The sequence below is a fragment of the Pseudorca crassidens genome, chromosome 7 (genome assembly GCF_039906515.1).
Source record: "Pseudorca crassidens isolate mPseCra1 chromosome 7, mPseCra1.hap1, whole genome shotgun sequence".
In the NCBI taxonomy this organism is placed as follows: Eukaryota; Metazoa; Chordata; class Mammalia; order Artiodactyla; family Delphinidae; genus Pseudorca; species Pseudorca crassidens.
This window is the reverse complement of record NC_090302.1, coordinates 37,108,744-37,129,516: the sequence shown is the minus strand read 5'-3', so window position 1 is coordinate 37,129,516 and position 20,773 is coordinate 37,108,744. Positions and strand designations below refer to the sequence as shown.

The 20,773-nt window shown below is 45.2% G+C and overlaps 2 protein-coding genes and 1 long non-coding RNA gene across 12 annotated transcripts in view; 2 read left to right on the top strand and 1 right to left on the bottom strand.

Annotated features, from left to right (window-relative positions):
• The window catches only part of LOC137227719 (phospholipid-transporting ATPase FetA-like), a 76,296-nt gene extending 62,195 nt beyond the window's left edge, over positions 1–14,101 (top strand). For 6 of the 9 annotated variants that reach the window (XM_067744023.1, XM_067744025.1, XM_067744027.1 and 3 more), the window contains 11 exons: positions 2,040–2,204; positions 4,339–4,450; positions 5,730–5,835; positions 6,186–6,333; positions 6,869–7,052; positions 8,533–8,756; positions 10,065–10,148; positions 11,481–11,726; positions 11,898–12,036; positions 12,874–13,004; positions 13,102–14,101. In XM_067744023.1, coding sequence (XP_067600124.1) covers positions 2,040–2,204; positions 4,339–4,450; positions 5,730–5,835; positions 6,186–6,333; positions 6,869–7,052; positions 8,533–8,756; positions 10,065–10,148; positions 11,481–11,726; positions 11,898–12,036; positions 12,874–13,004; positions 13,102–13,293 — 1,731 coding nt within the window. In that variant the 3' untranslated portion in view covers positions 13,294–14,101. Of the gene's footprint in view, positions 1–2,039; positions 2,205–4,338; positions 4,451–5,729; positions 5,836–6,185; positions 6,360–6,868; positions 7,053–8,532; positions 8,757–10,064; positions 10,149–11,480; positions 11,727–11,897; positions 12,037–12,873; positions 13,005–13,101 lie in introns of those variants that run through there. The other 3 variants (XM_067744026.1, XM_067744030.1, XR_010944968.1) reach the window with 3 other exon arrangements.
• Positions 492–20,633, bottom strand: LOC137227721 (uncharacterized). Its single transcript, XR_010944969.1, has 3 exons — positions 20,478–20,633; positions 2,082–2,176; positions 492–1,001 (listed from the first exon to the last, which is right to left on the bottom strand). It is a non-coding gene; the product is annotated as an uncharacterized lncRNA (long non-coding RNA).
• Positions 20,073–20,773, top strand: part of RUSC2 (RUN and SH3 domain containing 2) — a 57,511-nt gene continuing 56,810 nt past the window's right edge. Inside the window, exon 1 of one of the 2 annotated variants that reach the window (XM_067744021.1) lies at positions 20,073–20,323. The gene's annotated coding sequence lies outside the window, so the exon portion shown is untranslated. The remainder of the gene's footprint in view (positions 20,324–20,773) is intronic. The other variant, XM_067744016.1, reaches the window with a different exon arrangement.

Genomic DNA, 20,773 nt, shown 5'->3' with positions numbered 1-20,773 from the left:
ATATAAGTTTCAGGGGTACACCATTATAATTTGATTTTTGTATTCACTTTAAAGTGATCACCACTTTGTCTAGTTATCACCCATCACCATACAATTGACCCCCTTCACCTATTTCACCCACCCCCCCAACCCCTTTCTCCTCTAGTAACCACCAATCTGTTCTCTGTATCTATGAGTTTGTGTTTTGTTTGTTCATTTGTTTGTTTTTTAGATTCCACATATAAGTGAAATCGTTTGGTGTTTTGTCTTTCTTTATCTGATTTATTTCACATAGCGTAATACCCTCAAGGTCCATCCATCTCGTCACAAATGGCAAGATTTCTACTTTTTGTGGCTGTGTAGTATTCCATTCATCAATGGACATTTAGGTTGTTTCCATATCTTGGCTGTTGTAAATAATGCTGCAGTGAACACAGGGGTGCATGTATCTTTTTGAATTAGTGATTTCATATTCTTTGGATAAATACCCAGAAGTGGAATAGCTGGATCTGGATCATATGGTGATTCTATTTTTAATTATCAAAAAGACAAATAACAAAGGTTGGAGAGGATGTGGAGAAAAGGGAACCCTCATACACTGTTGGTGGGAATATAAACTGGTAAAACCACTATGGAAAACAGTATGGAGATATTTCCTTCCTAAGAAGTCTCTTGAGATCTTCTCTCAGCCTTCTTTTTTATAGCTTCACCTGCCAACAGTACAGAGGTTTAAGAGATAGCATTCTCTGCAGATACTGCCTTATATTAATTTTACCTGACAGCTAACATGAAGTACTCAGGCGTTACACAGAGAACTAAGAACAAAATATCAAGATGATAAATTCTGTTTCTCTTTGCTCTTATAATGCCAAAGTGAATTATTTTGAAGCTCACTATTAAGTTATTATGGGGACTTCCCTAGCAGTCCAGTGGTTAAGACTTCACCTTCACTGCAGAGGGCACGTGTTTGATCCCTGGCCGGGGAGCTAAGAAGATCCCATGTGCCGCGCACAGTGCAGCATCTAAAAAAAAAAAAAAAAAAACAAAACAGTGATTATGTAGAATTGTTATTCAATTCTCAACACACAAAATCTGCTTCTAACCCTCCTTCAGTTAAATATGAATTGTGCCCTAAACTACCCACACTCTCACCTAGCTTTCCTTATAACCAAGAGTATACTTCCGTAAGATAGTTAGCTATGCGTGGTTAGGATATATTGGTGGCCAAAGAGCAAAAGATGCTGACTCACCCAGAGAGCATTTCAGCAGTGGCCTCATTAACGCTACTGGCAATGACTAATTAACTGAGCCACCCAGCTGTAGACAAATACACAAATTTGCTATTTGAGATGCCCATTGAATACTTGATGAACAAAGGCAGGGAGAGATGAAAATAAATAAATGTTAGCCTGTAAAAAAACAGTAACACCCTTGATTATTTGTTATAAGAATTCCTTTGTACTTTTTTTTTTTTTTTTTGCGGTACGCGGGCCTCTCACTGCTGTGGCCTCTCCCATGGCGGAGCACAGGCTCCGGACGCGCAGGCTCAGCGGCCATGGCTCACGGGCCCAGCCGCTCCGCGGCATGTGGGATCTTCCCAGACTGGGGCACGAACCCATGTCCCCTGCATCAGCAGGCGGACTCCCAACCACTGTGCCACCAGGGAAGCCCCCTTTGTACTTTATTACTCTCTTCTTTCTCATCTTATAGACATCATTATCTTCTCTTTAGAGGGTGAATTATTATCCCAATTTTACAAGAAATAAATCTAGAAGGCGTCATTCTTTACGAGGGTCGCACAGCAAATTACCTAACCACAGGTGGAAGTTAGAATCTGCTGTCTCTCAGATGTACTCTCAGCCTTTATCCCCAGCTATGCTGGCACCATCCTTAGGACGTTTGACTGAGAAAACTGAACAGGCGCTTTCTGGTTAGGCTAGGTACTAGCCCTGTGATATTAACCAATAAACCCTATCTTGCAGGCAGATGGAGCCTGTGGGGTTACTCTGTCATTCCTTAACTCAGCCCTAACCCAGCCCAAGTGCACACATGTCTTCCAGGATTTTGCCAGTGATGGCCTTCGCACCCTCATGGTGGCCTACCGAGAACTGGACAATGCATTCTTCCAGGACTGGAGCAGGAAGCACAGTGAAGCCTATCTGTCTTTGGAGAATCGGGAAGATAAAATATCAATGGTCTGTGAAGAGATCGAAAAAGACCTGATGGTTAGTGTGAGGAAGCCAGGGACAGATTGGAGGCAGGATTGGGGGCGGGGGAGCAGTCGGGAGACTGAGCAAGGGCTCTGAGAATGGGTTCCAGCAAATCATAGGTTCAGGCTCTCTGGATACTAGATACTGGAATCCAAGCTGATTCAGGATATCTTGGATCTTTGAAATCCATAAATAAGGAAAGAATGTACTTGTAAATTTCATCTTTCTTGTAGTGTTTCTTATCCCAAAGCTGTCCACAGAAGCTAAGAAATCTGGAAGAAATCAGGGTCTGAATAATGTACAAATTAGATGATCCAGAACTAATTGATGGAATAATCAAGACAATAATGTTCACTCATTCATTCAACATATTTATTAAGTGCCTCCTATGTGCCAGGTACTGTTTTAAGCCCTGAGCATGTAGTAGTAGGCAAAACAGACAAAAAACTAATATATATACAGTATGTTAGGTGATGACAGTTCTATGGAAGAAAATAAAGCCAGGAAGAAAGGTAGGGAGTATCAGCATATGTGTGTGTATTGTAGAGGGTAGAGTATAATTGCTATTTTAAATAGGGTGCTTAGTCTTCACTATGAAGGAGACATCTGAGCAGAGACCTGAAGAAGGTAGCAAACCAAGCAGATCTCCGGGGAATCAGTTTTCCAGAAAGAAGGAACAGCAAGAACAAGGACCCTGAAATAGGAGCAGACCTAATTTGTTAGTAGAACAGTAAGGCAGCTCATGTGGCTGGTACAGTGTAAGTGAGGAGGAGACAATAAAAGGACATGAAACAGAGAAGCAGTAAGGGGTCTTGACAGGCCCGTATAAAGACTTATAGTGAGCCATGGAAAACAGTTGAAGAGTTCAACCAGAGAAGTGATGTGATAGCTTTTAAAATGATCAGTCTGGCTGCCATGTTGAGATTATACTGTAGGGGAGCAAATGCAGACCCAGGGAGACCATTTAGAAAGTAGTTGCTTTTCCGGTTTGCAAGGCAGAAATAGAGACACAGACGTAGAGAACAAACATATGGACACCAAGGGGGGGAAGGGGGGGTGGAATGAACTGGGAGATTGGGATTGACCTATTTACACTAATATGAATAAAATTGATAACTAATGAGAATCTGCTGTGTAGCACAGGGAACTCCACTTCGCTGTACAGTAGAAACTAGCACAACATTGTAAAACAACTATACCCCAATAAAAAAGGAAAGAAAGAAAGTAGTTGTAATAGTACAGGTGAGAAATGATAATGGCTTGGACCAGATAGAAGTAGTGGAAGTGGTGAGAAATGGTCAAATTCTGTACACTTTTAAAAGTAGCACAAACAGAATTTGCTGATGGTTTAGATTATAGAATATGATAAAAGAAGTTAAAGATGACCCCAAGATTTTTGACCAGATTGATACAGGCTCTGCTATAAAAAGAGAAATTGCTGATACCAAATGGGAAAATTCAGAGATCCCAAAGGTCACAAATCTCCTTCCATAGTCAGTTCTGTGGTTAGTATTTCTAGTCTGTCCTTTTAGAGGCCTCGCAGAAATCAGTCAGTAGTTTGTCCGGCTGTCAGTTCCTCAGACCCAGTGCCGGTGCCCATCCCTGTGTTCAGTCGGTACTATTAGGGTATCACTGAGAGACGGCATGGTGTTGGACCAACATACTTTCAATGTAGTGTGGGAAAGGCCTTGAAAACCTTAGAGGCCCTCAGTAGGTACAAACAAATGAAGTTCATCCAAGCCCTTTTAGAGTTGAAAGAAAAACTGGAGTTGGATTTGGGGATCCCTTGTCTGGGACCCACTGCTTTTGGAGACCAAAGCCAGGAAACGTGCTGTGAAGCAAGGGAGAAGTGAGAGTGTGTTGAGAAACAGAGGATTTAGAGGTGGCACAAAGCTTCATGTACGACTTGGGCAAGTCTTTTCCCCCTTTGGTTCCTTATATTCTATGTTTCTAAATGTGATTTCAGTGTGTGGTTGTAAAGCTGTCTGTTGAGGGGCAGAGTGTAGTGAGTTTCATACCATTGGGGTCCTCGCGCCAGGACACAGCCAGCTTGCTAAAGAGGATGCTGAGGTGCCAGTCGAGTTGTTGGGTACCACTAAATGCAGTGAGCCTCTTCCTTTGCCTCACTCACTGATATTTCTGTTCAAAGCTGTTAGGGGCCACAGCCATAGATGACAAGCTGCAGGATGGAGTACCCGAGACGATTATCACCCTGAAGAAAGCCAAAATTAAAATCTGGGTTTTAACTGGAGATAAGCAAGGTAAAGGGGAGCTCCTTGCCTGACCAATTCTCTTCCCTGTCCACCTTAGCCATTTCTTCTTTTTCTTTTTCATTTCCTTTTTTTCTTAGCCATTTATTTGACAAATACCTTATAACCCAGGTCAAGTCCTTAGAGGACACCTTCACTCCCAGTCTTGCATATAATTTGCTAAGCATATATAGTACTTTATGCCAGATACTGTATTAGGCATGGAGAACACAGAGATGAATCAGTCAGACATGGCCTCTGTCATCCAGGAACTCACAAGCTAAAAACTTTCAGGGTTGTCTTTGACTATACCCTCTCTGTTGTCCCAAAGATTTACTCTCTTACCATGTTCCACTAATTCTGAAAATCCTCTTAACTATGCCACCACCCTAGTTTAGCCTTTGTCCCCTGTTGGCTGTACTTCTGCAGAAACTTCTGAACTGATCTGTCTCTTGACCTTATTAATTTCAATATAGCCTATGTACAACCATCAGTTTAACCTTCCTAAAATACTGCTTTTGTGATGTTACTCCTCTACTCAGGTACCTACAGCAACTTCACATGGTAAAGTCGGACTCCACTGTCTGGACTTCAAGACCTTGATAATCTGTTGCTACCTACACATCCTTATCTCCATCATAATGTGACCATATCTTCATTATGTCCCGAACCAATTCCTATTCTATGCCCTCTGTTTGGATTGTTTCCCCATTTGAAATTCTTTTTCCCCCTAAACAAATCTTACTCATCCTTTAAGGCCTTGCTATAAGAAACTTTCTAAGACAATTGCAATCTCTTCTCTGAATTTTGATACTACTTGTAGCCAAGGTTCAGGACTTAATTAAAAAAAATTGTTTTCCTTAGTATGACTTTATTCCAAATTCAAGATTTCTTGATGTAAAGGAAAGACTACAACCTAAATATATCTCAGTCCCCCATAAAATCTAGCATAGAAACAGGCACAGTGCTGTTCAAGGAAATGTACCCAGATTGCCGGAAGTGAATACAGACAGGAATTGCTTTAAGAAATAAGGGAAGGCTTTGTAGAGAAAGCTAAGCCAGAATGATCCTAGTTATTGATAAATAACTTGCAAGTCTGTACCAGGTAGACATTTTCCTCTGGATGTTTGAATATAGTCTCCACTGGCTCACGAAAAACACACTTTGACTGCATCCATGGCAAATATGGACATATGGGCTCTGCAGGCCACTGTTTAGTGCCTTTGTACCTGTACACTGTAAAGACCCTGTTCCAGCCAAAATGCGACCTGTGTTCCCCCTTGCCCTGCAGAGACTGCTGTGAACATTGCCTATGCCTGTAACATATTTGAGGATGAAATGGATGGGATGTTTATCGTGGAAGGCAAGGATGATGAGACTGTTCGGCAAGAACTCAGGTACGATGGGAGAGCTGCCACAGCCTGTCCCTGGAACCAAGATTTCCCACCCATCACTTCACCCAGTATGGCTCCTACAGTACCAGAAGGAACAGAGAAGAAATGGGGGAGGGAAAAACAAAAAAACCTAAAATATTCGAGAGAATTTTGTGAAGAAGCATTAGGGCTCAAGGAGTTGGAGTGTGGAGGTGGAGAAGTGTTGTATGTAGATGGTCTGGGACCTAAGGCAGTGGCAGGTCTCAGAAAGCAGTTGAGTATGAGGCCCTGGGAGGTGCTCTGCAGAGGACACATTTTCCTTCCTAAGCTCTGGGGCTTCAGATCAGACACTAACCATTACTCTTGGCTTTCAGGTCAGCAAGGGAAAAGATGAAACCTGAGTCTCTACTGGAATCCGACCCGGTAAACAGTTACCTCACCACAAATCCCCGAATGCCCTTCAAAATACCCGAGGAGATGCCCAATGGCAACTACGGCTTGATCATCAATGGCTACAGTCTGGTGGGCAACACAGACCTACAACTCTGTTCTCTTCTTCCAAGGAATTTTTTCCTAGGTCCAACCCACTTCAGGGAAATTTCAAGATCCTTTTGCTATTCCATGAGTTACCCTATTCCCTCTTCCTTCAGGTACCCTTGCCTGTCAGACACCTTTCCCCAGCCTTCTCTAGGCAGGAATAACGAGGAAAGAGAAGCCCAGGGCATAGTCCTTTCTTATCCAAATTCTTCACTACTGATGTGGCCCATCACATAGGGGAAGGGGGGAAGTGAGCAGAACCAGGTCCTCCAAAAAATCACTTGGCCTTATAACCCAGTCAATTGATTTGACCCAGTGAGAGACCCTCACTGGTTTTCCACTGGAGGCTGGGTCAGGATGCCTAGAACTGACTTGCGGGCTTGGCTGCCCTTGGGAGTGGAGCACCTGGGGAGAAGCTCTGCCTGACAGGGGAGTATGGAGGGGAAGGAGAGGGCCTAGGAAGGTTCTGTCCCAAGAGTCTTGGGGCAGCCTGGAATGTGGGTGTGTCCTGGTGCTGCAGGCCCACGCTCTAGAAGGGAACCTGGAGTTGGAACTGCTGCGAACGGCGTGCATGTGCAAGGGAGTGATCTGCTGCCGGATGACACCCCTTCAGAAGGCCCAGGTGGTAGAGCTGGTGAAGAGGTACAAGAAGGTGGTGACACTGGCCATCGGGGATGGGGCCAATGACGTCAGCATGATCAAAGGCATGTGAGGGATGGAGGGGCTGTAGTGCCTAGCCACGGGCTTGCTCTTCCCTTCTTCCATGGGCAAAACTGATCTGGGTGGCACTGTGTTGCTGGCTCACTCTCCTGCATATCATATGTATTGTACATTTATAGTGTTTTGCAGCTTCATTCGTGTTCCTCTACACCTCAGTTCCCACTTGTTTACACATCATTACACCAGCCCACATCCACAGTCATGCACACACATTCAGATTCATGTACGTTAACACTCACACACACTCAGATACCCATGGCTCCAATAAGAACACGTGTGCATATTCACAGAACAACAGGCTGTGCAACTACAACGCCATCTTTCTGAGATGGCATCAAAGCCCACAGAAAGGACCCCTGGGCAGGAGTCGTGGTCTGTTCCTTTTTTGAAGGCTGTAGGGCTGAGCAATGTTAGACAGACTACAGGGCTGCCCAACCAGGGAATTAGCTGTGCAGCCTGATGCAGGGATATTTTCCTCTCTGAGGCAATATTCCCAAGAGCTTGCCCTGACTCCCCTGGCTGGAGAAGAACAGCAAACTTACTGATGCTTCGGACCAACAGAAGCAAATGGCTGAAACTGGTGCTAATTTCAGCTGAATGTTGTTAGCCTCCAGCAACTTGTGGTTCTGTGAGTTATGGATAACATCTAGGGGTCCTCTAGTCCAACCTCTCTCCCCATACTGGAAACACTAGCAGATATTCCAGCCTCGGCTTCAATACTAGGAAGTATTCTTGCTCTTTTCCCCACTTTCTAGAACTTCATTGGCTTTTAGAGCCTTAGAGGTTTCAGTTATTCTGTTAAGCAATGTAATAGGTATATACCAGAAGATCAAAGAATTTGGCCTATATTACAACAGACTGATTAAAACTTTTAGAAACTTAAGTCTTACCTTCCATCAAGCATAATCCTTGCTTTATCCAGAAAAAGTCACCTTAAGCTTCCTGAAGAACTCGTTTCTTACTAACAAAGTATGTACATCACGTATTCCTCCCAACAGTTGGATTTTGGCTCCTTAGGTAAACTTAGGTAATTAAAAACTATGTTAGGTTGACATTCATCCTGCATCTTTAATTGATTTAAGTGACTTCGAGAGATAACAAGAAATTTTTACCTCAGCATCTGGGCAGTAGGGAAGAGCCCAGATGGCTATAGTAGGTGCAAAACCATCAAGGACAGTTTTCTAGTACTAGCTGTACGTGGCGTTCTTGAGTGGCAGCATCCGAAACAAAGGGCAGATGAAGGAGTTGTTGTCTGACTTGTGGGGGAGGGGCAATCCACTAAGGAGAAAAGACTCCATAAGTGAGTGCCACCTTGAGCTGGGCCCACCAGTGTTTTTCAAATGTAAAATAAGGGGCTTATGCAACATGATCTCAGCCTTCCTTTTACACTTCCCCGGCACTTCCCAGGCCGGGAGCCCAGAAGACAAGCTCTGTGGCTGAGAAGTTTCTGGGGTTTCTTTGCAGCTGCCCACATTGGAGTCGGCATCAATGGCCAGGAGGGAATGCAGGCCATGCTCAACAGTGACTACGCCTTCTCCCAGTTCCGCTATCTTCAGCGTCTACTCTTGGTCCACGGCCGCTGGTCCTATAATCGCATGTGCAAGTTTCTCAGCTACTTCTTTTACAAAAACTTTGCCTTCACTCTGGTGCACTTCTGGTATGCCTTCTACAGCGGGTTCTCTGCACAGGTAGGAAGTCAAGTGGCATTCCCCACTCTCGTCAACTGGGTCTTTTCTAATCGCCCCCCACTTCAACCAGTTCAAACCCCTTTTCTCCTCTAGAGACGTGTGTATGACGTGCTGTCATCTATCCATTAAACTCCTCACCCATGATGATCCCATCTCCTAACCCGACACTTAACCTTAGATTTCTAAACACTAACTTTTCTGTCCTGGCTCTGACTTGGCCTTGACTCCTACCAACAGAACTCTCCCATGAGATATTTTCATCTTTTCCATGACACAGAGACCTAGAATTTCCAAACATATGTAATGGGGGTGGGGGTGAGATTCCTGGATCTGGGAGGGTTTTTAGGGTCCAGAGTAATCTTTATGGAACAGGCTAAGTCTCAAGGGGCCTTTGGGTCTTGCCAGACAGACTAGTTCTGGCATTTACCTGTAGCCATACTTGGAAACACAGCTTCCCTTTACTTCTCCTTCCTCACCCAGACATACCACACTGCCAAACACACCCTATCTTTCCTCTAATGAATATGAAGCCTCCCCCACAAGTGGGGAGAGGTGACACTTGGATGTTGATGTTCTACGAGAAGTCCCTTTTCCTATGAGAAGTTTTTCAGGAGTCTCTCAAGGATTCCCAAAGAGAAACAACCTCAGGAATGATTATCTTGGGAGATCCCTACTACCTTTGTTACCTTGGGCTCCAGGGGAAACAGACCAGTCAGCAGACAATAGTAGGCTTGTCTACCCCTAGTGTCTAACAAAGCCAGCCTGGTTTGTGGGAGGTGTATGTGTATGTATGTGTTACTGCTGACCTCTTGTGGTTAGTAAAGAAAGGAGCCCTCTCTAGGCCCAGAATGAAGCACCCAGCTGGGGAAGGGTCATCGGGTCTGTTCTGCTTGCCAGTGTTAGAAAATGTCCAGGGTTATAGAAACTACTGAATGCCATAAGCAGATAAAGAACCCAGAGGCTTACATGCCTGGGAGTGCAGGGCTACACCTAGCATTCCCTAGCAGCCACTCTGGGTCCTTTCTGTGTAGGGAGGAGCAGTACAGGTCATGGTGGGGTTGGTCTAAATCAGCCTTGTCAGGTTGGCCACAAACAAGTTTGATGTGGACTTACCCCAGCCTGGGACCCAGGGACCAAACAGAGTCTGGGGTCAGCCTCCTCAGTCAGATTTCGGAAATCCAAATCCTGCTCTAGGTTGGTATGGTGATGGGTAGGTGGAGGGCAGAAGGGCTTCTCTTGGACCTGGGAGGTGGAGCTGAGACTTTGGAGAAGAGAAGAGTCTAAGAAATCTCCTTGGTATTCTTCCAGACAGTTTATGATACCTGGTTTATCACTTTCTACAACCTGGTCTACACCTCCCTCCCTGTCCTGGGCTTGAGTCTGTTTGACCAGGTAAGACCAGCAGCAAGCCTGTTAGGGCTGAAGCCCCCGGGCCCTTGAAGAGTATTCCCAGGAGTGAGGAGGACAGCAATAGCCAAGCTCTACAAAGTCAAATGTAAATGGAATAATTTACAGAGCAAGGGAGGGAGCTGATCACCTACAGAGGTATCATTGGATAAAGTAAAGAATCCTCTGCCACAGAGAATAAACATCAGTTGTAGAAATCCAAGTTTTCCTGTGTGAATTTTATCTTTGTAGAGAGAAACACAGAAATTGTGCTGCAGAGTAAATCGAGTGTGTAAAAAAGTGAAAGGAAATAGAGTTATTGGTGCAGGACTAGGTAAAGCAAGGGGCTTCAAGAAAGGAGCGACCCATAGAGAGATAATGAGATAAGCCAATTCAGGGAGGCCTAGGTGGGAATCCTGAAGGCCAAACATGGGAGTATGGGTATATGATGCCTTGAATCATAGGGAGTCAGCCTAGGGGATACCATTTAGCCCTCTCAGAAATTCCCTGGGCATTGAGGGTCCTGGTGCCCTACCTCTCCCTCCTCTTCTACCCAATCTCCAGTCCTGGGCACATGGAATAGAAAAGGGGCCTCCAAAGAGGAATAAGGTAGCTGAAAGAAGACATCATGGGATCATGGTTCCTGGTCTCCATCGGGGTAGGAAGGGAAATTCTCCGTAAAGTAGCTGACAGCCTCAGAGCAACAAGGGGGCTGAGTTATGTCATTCAACAGTCCTATCCAGCTTCAATGGTCTAACTCTAGGGATCCACAACATCTCAAAACAAGCCTCCAGCTTTGTTATCCAAAGTTTTGGATTTAGCAGATAAAGATGATCCAATGTCATCCACGCAGAGAATTCCCTCACCTGAATTCCCAGTAGCTATGGGAATGGGAGCAGCATCACAGAACACAGATACCTCTAAGGGACTAACTTGTCTCCATTGGCTTCCCACTTTCTTCCAACTGGCTTTTGACACAAAGGATATTCAACTAAAGGAACACTTAAAACTGGGGACTCATGTCCCAATTGCCTTCCCCATCCCAAGCTCCAGTCCTCCCTTCAGCTATTCCCAATCCTAATTGCCCCCTTTCTTAACTCCACATCTTGCCCTTCTAGCTTTCTTCCACCACGTATATCCTTGCCTGGAGAGTAGGACTTTAGGAAGGGTCTGTGGTCACTGCTCTGTTCTCTGGTTCCACTTCTCAAGTAATCCATGAGGAAACTCCTAGGCAGCCTAACAGCAGACTCAGTAAGGGGAGAAGCCTCTAGTCTGTTAGAAATGGGATCTTCTATGGAGAGACCCTGAGCCTTCCTTCTTACCCTCTGGTGCTTCCAGGATGTGAATGAAACATGGAGCCTACGTTTCCCAGAGCTGTATGAGCCAGGCCAGCACAACCTCTATTTCAACAAGAAGGAATTTGTGAAGTGTTTGATGCATGGGATCTACAGTTCCTTAGTGCTGTTCTTTATCCCTATGGGGACCGTTTACAATTCAGTGCGCAGTGATGGGAAGGAAATCTCCGACTACCAGTCCTTCTCCATGATAGTGCAGACCTCCTTGCTCTGCGTGGCCACAGTGCAGGTGTGGCCAGTGGTGGGGTAAGGGGATTGGGTGGGGAGCCTGTCTGGAAGAGAGGAAGGGAAGGAGGGAGGGAAGGTGGGAAGGGAGCATCCTCCTTTACAAAATTGGAGAAGGGAGGTGGCTGACAGGTCCCAGGTTGTAGACTAATGAACATAAGAGGGTGCTTTTCAGATTGCCCTGGAGACAACCTACTGGACAATGATAAGCCACATCTTCACCTGGGGTAGCCTGGGCTTCTACTTTTGCATCTTATTCTTCCTGTACAGTGATGGCTTGTGCCTAATGTTCCCCAACATCTTCCAGTTCCTAGGTAAGATTCTGCCCAGTCTGTGGCAAGGGGCTGGGGCTGGGGGTGGTAGTGTGAACCAAGTACATTTGTTTAATAAATGTTTACTGAGCAGCTATTACTATGTGTTAGGCTCTGTCATATATATATCATATATATATTATATATATACATATCATATATATATATGATTATGACATGGTCTCAGCCCTAAAAGGACTCAAAATCTAGCTGGGTGAAATATTTTACCTCATTAGAGTCTCTAAGATATTTTTAAGCTTCTTACCTAATTTGGTCTCTACAAGCATCCTGTGAGACAGACAGGGCAAGGATTATTATACCATTTTAGAGACTGGAGGTTTTTAAAAAATAACTCAAATCTAGGTCTCCTGGTTCCCAGTCCAATGTCCTTTCTACTGTGGCATACTGCCTTCTTATCTCCCACATTAATTTCCCTCTCTCTCATCTCCACTGTGATGAGGACAAAATACAGACAGAGTCGACGTGTAGATGTAGCTGGCTTCTACCTCCTGTCAAGCCACTCATTTTTCCCTTCTAAAACCCTCTATCGCATTTTTGTGTCCAGGCCAATGCTCTAGGATTCCTATAACCTACCCCCACCTCTCCTGCCCTGCCCGGCCTTTAGAGGGAGACAAAGGCATGTGAATTCACAGTGACTTTGGCTGCACCAAGGACCTAACCTCAGTGCAATCCTTTCACATTTATATTTCTCAGGAGACTAACTGTCTCCAAATCAATAACTTCTTTCTTTGGACTGAAGAGATAGACCTAAGTTCTGGCTGACAGCCCCCTTCCTCTAGGCTCTGGTTCTGCCTTTCCCTTCTGGCTCATTGTTTACAGGTGTGGCCAGGAACACTCTGAACCTGCCGCAAATGTGGCTGGGTATTGTCCTCAGTGTGGTCCTCTGTATGTTGCCTGTGATTGGGTACCAATTTCTCAAACCACTATTCTGGCCCGTCAGTGTGGACGAGGTGAGTGGAACAGGGAATCTACCCAGATATAATTCATGACCCTCTTTGCCTTTGCTTCTGTGGATTAAAAACCCTGTGCCCCATGCTTTGGCTTTAGATTATTGACAGAATTCATCATTGCATGAGACATCCACTGCCACACCCAAGCCGGACCAAACGGAAACATGCAAGCTCTCAACGTTCTGCCTATGCGTTCTCCCACAAACAGGGCTTTGGGGCCCTCATCACTTCCGGCAAGACAATGAGGGCCAAAATGTCCAAGAAAAACAGCTTTCCTTTTAAAAAGTAGAGGCCTTTACAGAAGCCCTAAAGGAGTCAGTCATTGCTCTTCCTCCCTTGTATTCACACAACTTAATAAGGAGAGATTAGAATCCCTGGAAACCAGCATAAACCTGTTCTTCCACTCTCACTCCAGGGGCTCAGCCTCTTCATTCCCTAGAAGGCTATGCCCAGGTAAGGCAAGGAAAGGTAAAGGGCCCCCAGACATCTGTCAGAGTTACAGCATTTCAAGAAAAAGCGATGTCAGGCCTCCCTCTACCAGCCCTTCCAAGTTTTAATCCATACAAGCAAATGTGGAAATAATGGGTGAAGAGGGGGAATGTGGGGAAGGGAAAAGAAAATAGGACCTAAGAATCTTAGTTTGGGCCCTATTTCCCATACCCAGAGCAACCATAAATTTTGCCAGGGCTCCCCACAAACATATTCACCCAGGTACCCTTCTCAGGTTTATCTGAGGGATTCAGGGCCTGGGTAGCAAAAGGAAGAGGCAGCTATGAAAAGTTGGTCATAAGAAGCTAAAGGAGAGTTTCTGGACCAAAGAAAGAATGGAGGTGGTTCCTGCCTTGATAGGACAGCTCAAGATTTTGCCACCTTCTCTTCTCTTTGACCCCTTTGACCCAAGAACTGATACCTTTTCAGGCCTCAGAACTGGGAGGGGGAGACTGCAGGGGATTTAAAAAAATCTTTTCTTGAGGGACATAAGCCATAATTGGTGAACATTTGTCTTCATTCCATAAAATTATTTTGAGAAGAAATTGTATGTACTTGGGAAATTGCTTCTAACAAGTTTATAGATAAGTAATAAATTGCTGATTTTCGAGTAGAGAGATTTGTATTGTCTGTTAGGGCCCCAGTGATAATAACTTAGGCCAAGCAATATCATTGGTCTATAGACCCCTTTTGAACGAGACCAATATTTCCCTCCCCCCCCAACTACGTTTTCACTTCCATTCCAGTTTTTCCCCCTGCTCCTAAACTCTATCTTGGCCTCAGTATGACCACATCTTTTAACCATATATAAAAACTCGGATTAGGCATTGTCTCCTGCAAGAGCTTACCCTAATTCCTCAGTGTGACTTTTGTATATCTGTCCTATTTATTCAACTGCTCCCCTGTGTATACCTCTGTCAGTGACACTTATCACAGGGCATTGTAATCATTGATTTACTTATCTATTCATAACATATAATGGGCCTTTAATAAATGTCTACTGAATAAATGAACAAATAAAATGAAAGAATATTTAAATCTGCTTCTTTGACTATTTTTCTTGTTTCCCTGAATAGCACTACCACCCAGTAGCTCAAACCAAAAAACTGGAAGTCTTTCTGGACAGCTCCCTTCCATTCCTCTAATCCAATCCATTCTGTTACCAAGTTCCATATACTCTGTCTTAGAAATGTCTTCAAGTCTTTCTCTTCCTATTTGTTCCCAATCCCATTGATTTCATTGTTTCTTGCCTAGATTATGCCAACATCCTCCTCTCAGGTCTCCCTGCCTTTGATTGTGCTTCTTTCCAATCCATGATCCACACCACAGAGAGTGATTTTTCAAAAATACAAATCAGATCATGTCATTTGCCAGTTTAAAGTCCTTTAGTGAATCATCATAGCTTTCCTGCCTTGGTGCTGCCTACCTCCCCAGCTTCATCGCCACTTTCTGCTGCACACACTAAATTATTTGCAATTCCCCAAAGGTTCCATTATCTTCAGAAACCACTGTGCCTTGGCCCTTTCTGTTCTCTCCTCTTAGAATATATTCTTTCCTTTATCTAGCTAATGTGTATCTGATCTTCAATCTCAGCGGCTTTGGTCACTTCCTCTGGGAGCCTTCACTGACACCCAATTTCCTGTCAGGTTTAGATACCTGCCAAACACTAAAACTAGTTTATGACAGTATTAGTCAAGTAAGAACCTTCTTCTCCCTCCACCCTGCTCAAACCCTGGAGAAAGAAGATTAGCAAACTGGGGCATGGGAAAGAGATAGTGGGAAATGATAGACATCTACTAAGCCCCACTGAACATGGCCACCTGCAATAGGGCCAAGCTGAGAGATGGGAAACGCTTTATTTTTAAAGTAAGAAGTTTAAAAAATAATTTCATTAGTGTGGACATCTTAATTATTCAAGTGAAACTTAAAGTAACAAGTACTGATTGCTACCTAAAATTGACCAGGAAATTCATGAAGTAAAAGTCTCATAAATAGGTTAAAAGAGTAGAAAACAAAATAAAATGGTTTTATAGTTAAACTGACCCCACAAATTCCATTCTTTCAAGGTTCCAATTACACACACACACACACACACACACACACTCCCTTTCATCACATTCACCCATATACAACAAATATTTATTGAGCATCTACCATGTCTGGGCACTGTTCTAGATGCTGCCAATACAGTGAAAGACAACAAAAAAGGTTTCTGCTACCATGAAGCTTATGTTCTAGTAGAAGAGCCAATGTCAAAGTAAACAAGATCATTCAGATAATAAGTGCTATGAAGATACTGCAACAGCTGCTTTAACAGTGAGAGGCTGTGAGGGGGGAGGGGTAGCTAATTTTATATTTGGTAGTCAGAAAAGGACTTTCTGAGGAAATAACATGTGACATGAGACTTAAGTGACTAGAAGGATCTAGCTTTGCAAAAATCTAATGGAAAGACATGCCAGGCAGAGTAAGTAGTGTAAAGTCCTGAAGACAGGAGCAAGCTTTGTATATAAGAAACAGAAGCCTAATGTGGACAAAACATGGTGAGCAAAGGGGAGTGTGGTTAGATAGGTCTGATGAGAAGCAGTGGAGGGCTTTAAGGCCAGTTTGAAAAGACTGGTCCGGCTATTCTATGGGCAATAGGAGTGCAAAAGTGACATCAGGGAGACTATTTAGGAGGCAGTTACAGTTGTCTAGGCATGGAATGGTGGTGGCTTAGACTAGGGTGGAAGCAGTGAAAAAATAAGTGGATGAATAGAGGATATATTTTGAAGATAAAACCAAAGGACTTTGTGGGTGGGCTACAGAAGATGCAGGTACTGGTTTATCAAATGAGCCCATTGACTTACTCAATGGTGCTAAATCCATAGATTACTGACTCTTCCCACACAGCTCCTGATGATGGGGTGGGTCTAGGTCGTCCCCTATTTGTGCCAGTTGACTCCACTACTCCCAGCCACAACTGGTGAAGAGTGGATATATAATCCCAATATACCTGCTCTCTCTGGGAATTAGAATTCCAAGAAACTAAGTCAGTGATGAGAATAGTTACTAAAAGGTCATATAGTTTCAGGAAGAGAGGCCTCCGTTTTAAAGTGGCCATGACTTGCTATAAGTATGAAGATAAGTACGCCAATGTGTCTAGTCTATAGAGAGAAGAATAAAGCAGATGTCCAAAGGGAAACAGACAAGACACTGTTTCATTCCAGGAGAGCACCCCATGAGGGGTTTTCTGAAGGTGAGTTGGTGATGAGATCTTTTCACTTGAGCTAGATGGGATAGCTGCCAATAGCAAAAACAGAGAGGTGATTCCAGCTTACATAGGCTTATACTTGTTCCTCATCTACAGCTTCTCAGGAACAGGGAAAGGTCAGGGACCATTTGGCTCATCCTTAACATCTTTTTCTATAAGAAACTGTGGGGGAAATAACCATATTTACCACTGCCAGAAACAGAGAAACAAGGGAGCATTGTCCTAGCCCCAACATTTCCCTGTAATTCTAGCTCCAAATCTTCTAAGATATGTACAAAGAGTTTTGGAGAAAACTCAGCATTTGGAGGATCCTGAGAGTCATGCTAGACTATTCACTCTACATTACCCCCACCCCCCAATGACACATTAATCATTAAGTCCTATAGATCAGGGGTCCCCAATCCCCGGCCTGCAGATCGGTACCGGTCTGTGGCCTGTTAGGAACCAGGCCACACAGCAGGAGGTGAGTGGTGGGCAAGCGAGCAAAGCTTCATCTGCCGCTCCCCATCGCTCATATTACCGCCTGAACCATCTTCACCCCCATTCGTGGAAAAACTGTCTTCTACGAAACTGGTCCCTGTTGCCAAAAAGGTTGGGGACCACTGCTATAGATTCTATACCCTTAATCTCTCTTAGATCTATCTCCTCTTATCTAACCCCTCAGCCACTGTCCTAATTCAGACCCTCCCATTTCTCATCATAATTACCACAGTCTCCTAACTGGTCTCTTTACTTTCCTCTAATTCAATATCTACATTCCAACTAGAGTGAGATTTCTTAAGTTCAAATCTGTTCAAATACTGATAATAATGCAAAATATTTTTGCCCATAACAATGCAAATAATTCCTATTCCCAGTGATGCAAATTAATTTTGTCTGGTAGAGAATTTACATTTCTAAAAGTCAAATACTCATGTGAACCAGTCTTAGTGTCTTACTGGTTCTCTCATTAATTAGTGAGTTTAATATAGATTTATTTTATATTTGTATAAGATTCATGATTTTACCTTTTTGAAAAATTATCCCTTAACACAAATAACGGGAAGTAACCCCCACTTGCTGAAGCCAAAAATGAGACTATATGAATGGATAGAAGGATATGCCATCAACCTAGGGCAACAATCAAGCTCGCCTCAGTAAGAAGCAGAACCAGCTGCTGGGGAGTGGTCTCTTTGTGTCTAGACTTGACTCCTCTCTAGGCCACAGATTGATACTTCTCAGCAAACTGGTTTTCTCTGCTACTCAGGCCATTTGACAAGTAAAAGATGGTCACTCGGCACTCTCAAATTTCCATTATAAGTCTAACAATGAGTAAGGGTGTAATTCTCTCTCCCCCAAATCCAAATTTTCAGGGAAGGGATTCCAATTGGCCTAGTTTAGGCTAAGTCCCCACCCTGCACCATTTAACTGCACAAACATCCAGATTTCCATTGGTCTCCCTGGCTGGTCCTAGCCCTCTCCACTTTGCCCCCAGAATTGTAGTTCGAAAATTCATATTTGATTTACCATTCCTGCCTTCACATAAAGTGTCTCTCCACTGCTTGCTGGATGAGTCCCAACTCCTTAGTATGTCATGGAAGGCTCTTCATTATCACACCCCTGACCATCTCTGCTGTGCTCTCTCCATCACGTCCCACATCTCAATCATATCAGTTGTTTTGCCCCTCTGTTCTTTTGCACATGCTGATTCCTTCACACCCTTTACCTCCCACTCATTTTTCCAAGCTCAGCTCACATGCCTTCTGTGAAGCCTGAGGATGCATTACACAGTATGACATTTATCTGCTTCCTTGACCCAACAAGCCTGGGTCTTGGAAGAGCACAGGGTCTCAGTCTCAACTCTTTCACAGAGGATGGAACCTAGTGAGGTTCTAATAACTATTTGTTGAATGACCACCTGTCCCCACCCCTCTTTGGATAGAAGAAGACAACACAATCCTCAATGTCCCACATACACCCTGCCTAGGAGCAGGAAGTGCATGAGTTCCGTTAAAGTAAAAATTATTCATGACACTTGTTAAAGATGGTAAGGCAGATATTATTTACGGGGGCTGAGGGGGGCAGGGACCATGAAGTAGCTATAGGAACCACTGCAATGGGTGCTGCAGTGGGGGAGAGATTGAGTTCAACTCAGACCCCAACAAAGACAAGTGGTAATTTATTAGCCAAGGAGCAGGGTAGGGGTCAGTGGGTGGAAAATTACAGCCTTAATCTGCTCTGGCTGCTATAATAAAACACCATAGGGACTTCACTGGTGGTCCAGTGGTTAAGATTCTGTGCTCCAAATGCAGGGGTCACGGGTTCGGTCCCTGGTTGGGGACGAAGATCCTGCATGCCCCACGACGCGGCCAAACAAAACAAGCAAACAAACAAAAAACAACACAGACTGAGTAGCTTATAAACAAATTTCTCACAGTTCTGGAGGCTGTAAGTCTGAGATCAAGGTGCCAGCATGGTTGCTAAGTGCTCTCTTGTCACAGATTTCCTCACCTGGAGGACTGGGCTAGGGAGTTCTGTGAGATCTCTTCTATAAAACTATTAATCCTAATCATGAGAGCTCCTCATGACCTAATCACCTCCCGAAGGCCCCACCTACTAATCTTTGGGGGTTAGGATTTCAACATCTGAATTTTGGAGGGACATGATCATAGCAGTTACTAAGAAGAAACATCAGGGGTAAGGGGGATTCTTGGTAGACCAACTCAACAGAATTCGTGCTGAAGGCAGGCCAAGGTGATAAGACACCAAGGATGGTCAGATACCAAGGGCGGAGAACTTCCAATAAACTGATTTAGTGAGATCCTTGCTCAAACTGGATTCTACAAGGACAAAGAGGAAAGCCCAAAGTCAACCTAAGTCCAGGGCAGACCCAGAAAAGCCTGACTAAATTTTTAGCCAAAGGAGACAGTCTTTGTCCGTTCTAGGTTTTACCGGGCTTTTTAACCCTGGCTACGCATGCGGTGCTTTTAAAAATATCAAGGCTGGGCACCATCCCACCCCTACTCCACCCTACCCGTGCTTCCAGTTCAACTGGTCTCGGCTGAGGTCAGGCTTTAGTTTTGTTTTTCTGTTTTTCCCAAGAGGTTCTACTGCGGTGTCGGGCAGAGAATCGCGGCATTAGGCTAAGGTGGATGCGCAAATGTACCTGCCTTCCACAGGGCAATTAGGCTGCGGGCGAGGGTTCTCCGGGTTCCAGTACACCCCAGCCCGCTTAGCCCGGCACCACCCCCGAAGGGGCGGGGCGCCGCCGCAGAAGGCGGGGCCACGGCTGAAGCCTCGCCGCTCGCTCCCCTCGCGGGAAAGCACTGCGCGTGACTCGCTGCGCGCATAGCCGCAGGAGCGGGGAGGTGGGCGAGCACCCGCTGGCCCACAGCGGACCGAACCACTGGCCGTCCTGAGGGGCGGCATGAAGGCAATTCAGATCGGACCATCGGCGCCACAGCTGCAGGGGGGACCGGACGTTACCAAGCTGTCTGAGAGAAGGGGGGCGCCTGCTGGTCCAGGCTGCAACACGACCCCTGCAGGGCGCGAGACTACGCCGCCGCCTACGCCGTAGGACTAAACTGAGGCGAGAAACCAGGTAGGACGTCTCTTCGGGATCGGAAGAAGTCCCGGAGACCCACTGCCCTCGCGTTCCAAATGATCCCTTAGGAGAAAAGCCCTCAGTTTGCCCACCTATCCAACCCTTAGCGCCCCTTCCCTTCCGCCCTTCCCCCTCGTCGCCGCAACCTCACCCTCCGGTCTTCCTCGACCCTCTGGACCGACCTCGTCTTCAGTCCTGTCCTGACCCTTCAGCTCTGGCATCCGCCGAACCCTCAAACACCCAGGACCAACCATCCTTTTGGGCGTCACCCCAGATCCACCCCAACTGTCTCCTCAAAGTGTCCCTTCGGAGACACCCCCTCAGCTGACTCGCGCCCAGTAGTCATCGTTGTACCCACATCTCCAGTGACGGCTCTGGGGTAGCGCGGCCGCTTAGCACTCAGCCCGGCGACTGCGGCGGGGTCCTCCGCACAACCGGGTCCTTTGC